Genomic DNA, 8,982 nt, shown 5'->3' with positions numbered 1-8,982 from the left:
ACACACATATATATATATATATATATATATATATATATATATATATATATATATATATATATATATATATATATAATTTGTGTGTGCTGTCTTGTGTGTAAACCATCAGATCTGAAGCCTGTGTCTGTGGGCTCAGTTCAGAAAAAAACTAGAGTAAATGCTGGTTTTATATGAAAATTGACAAGATTTTTTTTTTTTCATGCAACATAATTATAAAAATTCTGTAAGCAAGCCAATGTTTACAGGTACTGCTGGTTTTTTTCCATACTCACGTCTCCTTCTTCTTAATTTATCTTGTGCCTTAAAATGTACACGACCCAGAGATATTTACATGTATGGAAAGAAGCAACAAAATGCTTTAACGGCTTCCTTGTTTTTGAATGTCTCCTCAATGTCTTTTAAAATTAATAAAGAGCTTTAAGCTGGCTATAGCAGCATGAAGCTGTACAGACAGAACGCTGTGGTTTCTGTTTTTGTTTTATTTTTAAGTCTGGAGATGTGCTGCAGCTGGAGCTGCCACAATATCACATTTGAACTTAACATCTGGAGCCTATCCGGCAGGTCGCCAGTCTGTCACGGGGCTGACACACAGAGTCGTCTTCTGCTCACACCCACACCCACAGCTAATTAACCTAGTTAATTAAGCTAGTTAACCTGACCCCCATGTCTTTGTACTGTGGGAGGAAGCCGGAGTACCCGGAGAGAGCCCAAAATGGAAATAAGTTCACTGTCAGTAAATCTTATTATGAACTTTATTTATTGTGCATTTCATCTGTTTTTTGGCAGATTTCATTCAAAATATGACTGTATGAAGGAGGAGGGAAACTGCAACCAGAACTGCAGGAAAAACAAATATTTTAATTATATTTGTGTTACATATGCATTGTTGATATTCCATTTTTAAATGCCACAGTTAGTTAATACTGATATATTGAGACACCCCTGGCTGCAGCTATGGGGGATCTGCAGCTTTTGAGTAACGGTATGAATTTCTGTGTAAGGCTGTTTGCTTTAAAGGGAATTTAAAACAATTTAATGGAAAAATGAAGTGTAGTCAACTTCATACCTGATTTATTCATGGAAACTAATAGAAGTCAAGAGCTTTTTTAAAGGCTAAAATATAACAGGAGAAAATAAAACTAAAAATGAGAGAAAACATTTCCAATTAACCATGTGCATTATAGAATTTGACTTTAATGAGATAAATGGAGCGTTAGGAATGTCCAGGATTCACTGCATATATATATTACACAAGAATCATAATAACAGACAGCAGAATGATGTATTTAGAAAATTAAATATGAAAAGAGGTAAAACAAAGGACAGTTTCTTATAGGGATCCAGTGATGAGATTATTTGCTTATAAATAAAGCAGCAGATCGTTGGCTTATTCACATTAATTACCTTTAGGGATTTTATACATGCAAAGATGAGGCCTTGTAAATAATCTGGCAAAAAGAAGTAAAACATTAACAGGACGGCTGTTTTTGTTTCTTTTACAGCAACGAGGATGATTTTAACCTCTGCATCAGAGATTGCTGCTTTGGTAACTAGTAGATAAAATTCTTTTTTAATCATAGTGGATTTCCTTTGTTTTGGGTTCAGTCGAATATTTGGAGAACTCAGTTTTTCATACTGCTGTTTGGCTGGCTGTCTATACGGGATTTAAAATCTTTTGTATCTTCATGTAATCACAGTGTCACCAAATTGCCTCAAAATCCAAATTAATGTCATTAACAGGTCCATCTTAAATATGTATATGTAATATTTTGATAGAAATTTCAGTTTAATGTTCCAGTTCTGCACAGGCCGCTTGATTGAAATCATAAAGCTGCAGATCTTTTTGCCTCGAGATGCTGCTCCAACAAAACTCAGACAGCAGTGACGTGAACATCAGGATGCGGTGAAGGCCTACAGCAGGGCTCTTCAACTCCAGGATTCGAGAGCCCCTGTCCTGCAGGTTTTAGATGTGTCTCTGCTTCAACACACCTGAATCACATATAGAAGTCATTAGCAGGACTCTGGAGAACTTGACTGCATACTGAGGAGGTAATTCAGCCATTTGATTCAGGTGTGTTGGATCAGGGACACATCTAAAACCTGCAGGACACCGGCCCTCGAGGCCTGGAGTTGAATACCCCTGCACTACAGGGTAATGCCAGGATAGTGAAACTGGCTGGTTTCACGCACCAACATAAACGGCCAACCTCTTGCGCTGCACTGCTCTCAGTGAACACTAGAGGGTGCTGTTTTGCTGTATTCGTCATGTGACTTCACTGTCATAACTCAACATTGTTCAGCTTACCCAGGTTCTTTTTGGTTTATTCTTAAATGTAGGTCAAAGGTCGGAAATTGACCTTTAGCCACGTTTTCTATAAACATGTGAGGGGTGTAAATAATAATCCACTACTTTGCAATCTGTTCACAGATTACATTTGTAAGTCTGCAAGTAATCACCAAAGAATGAATTCTCCCCCAACAATCCCTTTCAAGGACTGAAGATGTAAGTTTATCCTGTAACTCACAGGGAACAAATAAAGATGGAAAAAAGACTTCCTCTCTGAGAAAGTCAGTTATATCGGTTCATAAGATTAATCATCCAAAACTCTTAGATTTGTCCTGTGAACCACTGAGAAGTCATCATAAAAGCATTGTGGCATTTATCAGTGATTGTCTTTGCTTATTGAAGATACATCTGAGTTCCATGGAGCTCTTACAGGCTCCTGCATATTGTTTCCTTCTGGTAATCTAAACGTGAAAATTAAAGTTTGACAGGAAACGATTTCATGAAGCCAATTTAGTGAAAAGGGTTCCAGTCATCCAGGTTAGCCACAAGCTAAGCTGTTTAATTTCTCTGTATTTTTTCTTTATATAAGGAGTGTTTCTACAGTACTTGCTCAACCCGAGTGATATATATATATATATGTGTATATATATGTATATATATATATATGTGTATATATATGTATATATATATGTATATATGTATATATATATATATATGTATATATATATGTAATATCTATTCTGTATATATATTATATATGTGTATCTATGTCTACTCTATCTGTCTATCTCTCTCTCTGTCTCTATCTCTGTCTCTATCTCTCTGTCTCTCTATGTCTCTCTCTCTCTCTGTCTCTCTCTGTCTCTCTCTCTCTCTCCTGTCTCTCTCTGTCTCTCTCTCTCTCTGTCTCTCTGTCTCTCTCTCTCTCTCTCTCTCTCTCTCTCTCTCTCTCTGTCTCTCTCTCTGTCTCTCTCTCTCTCTCTCTCTGTCTCTGTCTCTCTCTCTCTCTGTCTCTCTCTCTCTCTCTGTCTCTCTGTCTCTCTCTCTCTCTGTCTCTCTGTCTCTCTCATCTCTGTCTCTCTGTCTCTCTCTCTCTATCTCTCTCTCTGTCTCATCTCTCTTCTTCTGATCTCTCTCTCTCTCTCTCTCTGTCTCTCTCTCTCTCTCTCGATCTCCTGCAGCCGGTGGATTTGCCAATCTCCCTTACTGTTTAAAGGAGTTTTAAGTTGGTAAGATATCAGATATTTTGCTTTATGCCCAGATGCTCTGCACTTAGGAGAGCTGCATTTTCCAGCTTTTCCAGCACTAACACACCATCCAAGTCTCTCTATGTGACCCTGAACACACCACAGTGTAGGAGGTCAAACTTTAACAGAATCAGGACCACAAAATCAGTCAGCATTTTGTGCGTGTGCTCGTGTCTCCACCTTATTCCTGTGCTAAGTGTAAACACAGACGCCTTGCTGTTTGCTCACACAGTGATAAGGCCCCTGTAAGCGCCGACCTGCTCTTCCGGCTGGAAAATTTTAGACGCACGTACACATGCATACATGCATACACAGCAGAGTTCAAAATAATTCTCATTAATCTCATGATGGGCCTTTGAGGAGCCCCTCATCTTCATTCTCTGTCTGACACGAGCTGTTTTAGCTCCTTTTGTGCCAGTTTTTTTCTGATTGGCTGCCCCTCACAAATGGAAGGTTTGAACAATGAGTAGGTGGAGCTTCTGTGCTCACAGCCGAAGCTGGTTTGAGATATTAATCATGTTGTTTTGGTTGGTAACTTCCTTTCACATCTGAAATGAAAATGAGAGTTGTTGATCGACTGAAGCTAACTATTCCTGTTTCCGACAGCACCTGAAGGCAGCGGCAGTGCTGAATCAGAGCGCTCCTGAATCAGTGAAGGCAGACAGGAAAAGGTGCGAATCCGGATCAATGTAACCTCCAAAATAAAAGCTTTGAAAAGCTCGGTTGTGACGTACTGTAAAATCTAAATATTACCGTCACGAATAAATGCTTGTATGCGTCCATATAAAGCTAAATTAAAGCCTTCACTTTGTTCCGCAGGTGCATTTACCTGAGAGTAACGGAAGTAAATAACGTGTTAAATGATTAAAAGCAGCTTTTTGCTCTAAAAATATCAGGGAAAAAGTAATGACGCAAACTGGAACATCAAAAGAGATGAAAACTGATTGAAAGGAGCAATGAGAATAAATACATTGTAAAATTACAACATTTCTTTTTTCCCATTGCCTATACTATACCTCCATTAGGCTGGAAGTGGATGCATACTATAAACGAGAGTACACAGTTTAGATCAGTGGTTCTCAAATCCAGGCCTCATGGCCCAGTGTCCTGCAGGTTTAGATGTGTCTCTGCTTCAACACACCTGAGTCAAATATAGAAGTCATTAGCAGGACTCTGGAGAACTTGACTGCATACTGAGGAGGTAATTCAGCCATTTGATTCAGGTGTGTTGGATCAGGGACACATCTAAAACCTGCAGGACACCGGGCCACGAGGCCTGGATTTGAGAACCACTGGTTTAGATAAATGAGTGCAATATCCAGTCTAACTAAATTTAAGAGTGTGTTCTCTTTTGTCTGTTTTGGGAAAGAAAAAGTCTAAAAAGAGCCTTTTGCTCTGTTTTTAAATTTTATGTTTCTGAAATTTTAGAGGTGATATAAGCATAATTATAAATTAAAATAATAATAAAAAAAATATATTAAAAAGTTAAATTAGCCAATTTGTCTGTTTTTAAATGTCAGTTTTTCTCCGTAATATCCATGATGTTTGAGATTAAAACAAACAAATAAACAAAAAAAATCGCGTATTGTTCAAAAATCGGTTTAAATCTTCCCTTTCTCCCCACCACAATAAATTTTTTACTTTATTTTGGAATATGGCCTCCCGGAAGTACCGTGTGTGAGCGCTCGTGTTTTGATGCTGTGCGACCCTCCAGCAGCAGAAACGCCCAGCATCCTCTCCTCTCCTCCAACATCCATCCACCGTCTCCTCCGCTCCTCCGGCTGCGCAGGGGCCGCTCCACCCGGGAAGGAAGAGGAACCAAACCCCGCTGAAAAAAGATGGCCTTTTAACACTCGAGAGAATAACCCAGGAGAGACATGGATCCTTTGCGTTTCTCCTTCCTCCATCTCCTCCTCCTCCTCGCTTCCCTGAGCTGCTTCCCCGCTTCTGCTGACAGGAGATTCGGTGAGTAAATTAACGGGTGATTATTTCCTCAGTGATAACGAGAGCGGAGCTGCGCCCGCGCCCCGTGGAGTTATCCTCAGAGCCATTTTGCAGACAGACCGGGGGGTGGGGGGGGGGGGGGTGCAGACTGTTTCTGTTGTGGTCTGTGTAAATATTGTATCAGCGGACTGCCGCGAACCGGCAGGCTCATTCACCGCAGCTTCACCTGAGCCCAGGAAAAATAAACACGGTGTTCCCGCAGTTCGTTTCAGCGCAATGATGCGCTGCGAGTCAGCCGGACCTCAGAGGAACATCACTGGGAATCTGATGGAGCAACACAACCGCAGAATGAAGCGCACACAGCGAAATAAGCTTAATTACACTGTAAACAACAGGCCTGCAGAACTCTGTGACAACAGTTTAACTAATATTTATCAGGAGAGCGCATAAACCACAAACTCCTGCCAAATTATAGAAATGTAGTTAACATATATATATTTCAAAAGAAAATAAATGCATGTAGAAAAAATAGTTCTAAATATTTGAAACGTTACAATATATATATATATATATATATATATATATATATATATATATATATATATATATATATATATATATATATATATATATATATATATATATATAAATATATATATTAAAATATATATATATATATATATATATATATATATATATATATATATATATATATACTATATATATATAAATATAATATAACTAAATAAATATTTAATATAGAGATATAGTTAAAAATTTGTTTTTAAAACAAATTTAAAACAAATTTGTTTTTAAAATATATTTAAAAAATGAATGAAGTGAATGATTGAGGCGTGAAGGCGCTGCATGCAGTATGTAAAATAAACAAAGTCTAGAAGAGCATCAGGAGGCCGCTCTGGGTCGTGTACACTCGCTTGTAAACAGAAGGAGCCATCAGTGCTAACATCGCTGCGAAGCAATGAAAAATGAGATCATACATACACACTCCAATTTCCAGCTCTGCGCTCCTGACAGAGGCAGCTATTGATCGGAAATTTAAACGTGTGTGTGTGTGTGTGTGTGTGACTGGAGACAGTTTCTCTCATGTATTGAAGAGTCTATAAATAGCTGATAGCTAATATTCCCCCAGTGACTCGAGACCTGGAGCCTGCAAGCATGACTGATACAGAGATTTGTTGTAGATGATGGTGAGTGCAGGAGGAAGAGCAGGAAGAAGCTGGTGCTGAGAGGGAGGTGTGTGTGCATGTGTGCGTGTGTGTGTCTATGCATCCCAGACCCTCCTCCTCCTCTTTCCTTCTGATTACATAACCAGCATACAGAGAGTATGGCAGCCACAGGACACACTCAGCTGGGGAGATGAGCAACAGAACAACACAGAGCACAGATGACGTCTCCATTTCAGTATTTATATTTTATATTTATATCAGCCTTATTAGCTGATAAAAATATTGTTATTACTCCTATCATATTTTTAGGGACTCGTGGTGCTGCTTAGACATTTCTTTCTAATACTGCTGTATTTACATTTATGAGTCACTGACCACCAGCAGCACCACGGAGCTGGATGCTGTTTTATTTGCATCATTCAGAAGCACGAGGATGTAGGTGGAGTGATTCACGGCCTGCGTCTGGTTTCACGTTATTTTACTGATCAGCAGTTGGTGGCGTTCACAAGCCAACAAGTGCAGCAGTGGCCCGAAAGGGGCAACAGTGAAATAACCATCACTGATCGTCATCGCTTTGCGTCATCATCATCAGCTCGCTGATGGTCTTTTTTTAGCATCTGCAATCTACGGTCCACAGCACTGTTAGCAGAACGCTGGGGGCATGCCGTGGACATCACTTTGTTTCACTGTGTTCAGTTATTGTCTTGGAGAAATACGATCCCTGTGTGTGTGTGTGTGTGTGTGTGTGTGTGTGTGTGTGTGTGTGTGTGTGTGTGTGTGTGTGTGTGTGTGTGTGTGTGTGTGTGTGTGGGCCACATCATAAATGCAGAGTTGTGGTTGCCACACAGCCCGGAGCCATTTCTGGGGACTTGAAGCTAATTAAACATGTAAGATTTAAACCTACTCTATTTTTTGTTCTGAATACAATCGTCAACATCTGCTTAGTTAAACATCCAGAGTTATGTTTGTGTGCACCTGATTGCTGCTTGTGCAGCTTGTTTGTTTGTTTTAAAGCAATTAAATATAATTGGTGACTGATCAGTTCATCAGTTAATCCAAAACACACATATTTGTTGAGAATAAGAATCATTTATTTTAGCCTCGGTATTTTCTCTGCTGCTATCCTGACATAAACATAAATAAATTCCCAATTTGGGGTGTTACTTTAAAGCCGCGTTAAGTTGTCTCGTGTTGAATTTATAATCTGAATTTTCAAGTCAGTAACTCCACCTGTCAGATAAATGAAGTATAAAAAAAAGTGCAGTAATGGAAGTACAGAAAGTGAGCTGCATCTATAAACAGGAGGTCAGTTATTAGCATTCTCTTTTTTAACCTGTCTCATAAAAAACTTTAAACTTTAAATATGGACTGTGTTACTCTGGAAGTGGAGTGTGTTTAATTATCCCTTATGGGAACTGTATATTAGAATTTCTAATCAAAAGTGACTTTATTCTGACCTTGTGCACATAATATTCTTAGGATATTTTTTAAAAAGTTCTGGTAATGTGCCTTCAGGGACCAGTAGCAGCAGTCTGCGTGTGTGTGTGTGTGTGTGTGTGTGTGTGTGTGTGTGTGTGTGTGTGTGTGTGTGTGTGTGTGTGTGTGTGTGTGTGTGTGTGGGGAGTACTTTCCTTTCATTTTTCATCTCCTGTGTTACTGCAGTACAACTATAATATTTCACACAACATTGAAATATTAAGTAGTCAACAGCAGCTTGACAGTGACCTTGTTAAAATTTTTAAAACAATTTATCATGTTGTGTTTTGCTCAGAGGAAGATTATCGTTGTTTCGTGGCTCCTGTTTATTTCTGAACTACACACTGAGCTTTTACGAAGGCGGGCTTCCACGGTCGGAAAAGGTCAGACTGAGAGCAGGTTAGGAAAGATTTTTGCCACTGAAGGAGCGCGGCGGAAAAAAGCGTGGGTGGTTACAAACGTTTACCTCGAACTCTGAAAATGAGTGTTTGGTTTCAGTTAATAATCTCTGAACTTTTGAACCACGAGCTCAGCACGATGCCAGCGAGCCCTTTAAGCGTCGTCTGTGGTCGACTTTCTCATGTGGAGCGCAGCGAAAACATCTTCATTTAGGACAGTTTATGTGAGCGTTTGTAGAAAGGCAACGCTAAAGTCCAGCAATCAATACCAAATGTGTCACACTTACCTTTTATTTTAATTATTGCTGCCTTTACAGAATGTAATGAAACAGTTAGCCCACTCTGCCCTTTCTGATTATAATTATGGAAACTGATATTATTTATTGTTTATTACTTGAACTACCAGATTTTCCAGGATGTTGCTTTATAGTCCAAAAATTAAT

General features: G+C 39.1%; 1 protein-coding gene across 1 annotated transcript in view; it reads left to right on the top strand.

Moving 5' to 3' along the window:
• Nucleotides 1–5,257: 5,257 nt before the first annotated feature.
• LOC115795638 (receptor-type tyrosine-protein phosphatase N2-like) overlaps nucleotides 5,258–8,982 on the top strand; it is a 229,311-nt gene continuing 225,586 nt past the window's right edge. The window contains 1 exon segment of the mRNA XM_030751631.1: nucleotides 5,258–5,499. Within this exon segment, the coding sequence (XP_030607491.1) occupies nucleotides 5,412–5,499 (88 nt within the window). The 5' untranslated portion in view covers nucleotides 5,258–5,411.

The sequence above is a fragment of the Archocentrus centrarchus genome, chromosome 17 (genome assembly GCF_007364275.1).
Source record: "Archocentrus centrarchus isolate MPI-CPG fArcCen1 chromosome 17, fArcCen1, whole genome shotgun sequence".
NCBI classification, from domain to species: Eukaryota; Metazoa; Chordata; class Actinopteri; order Cichliformes; family Cichlidae; genus Archocentrus; species Archocentrus centrarchus.
Note: the sequence above shows the minus strand (reverse complement) of the source record. Positions and strands in the feature narration are given on the sequence as shown.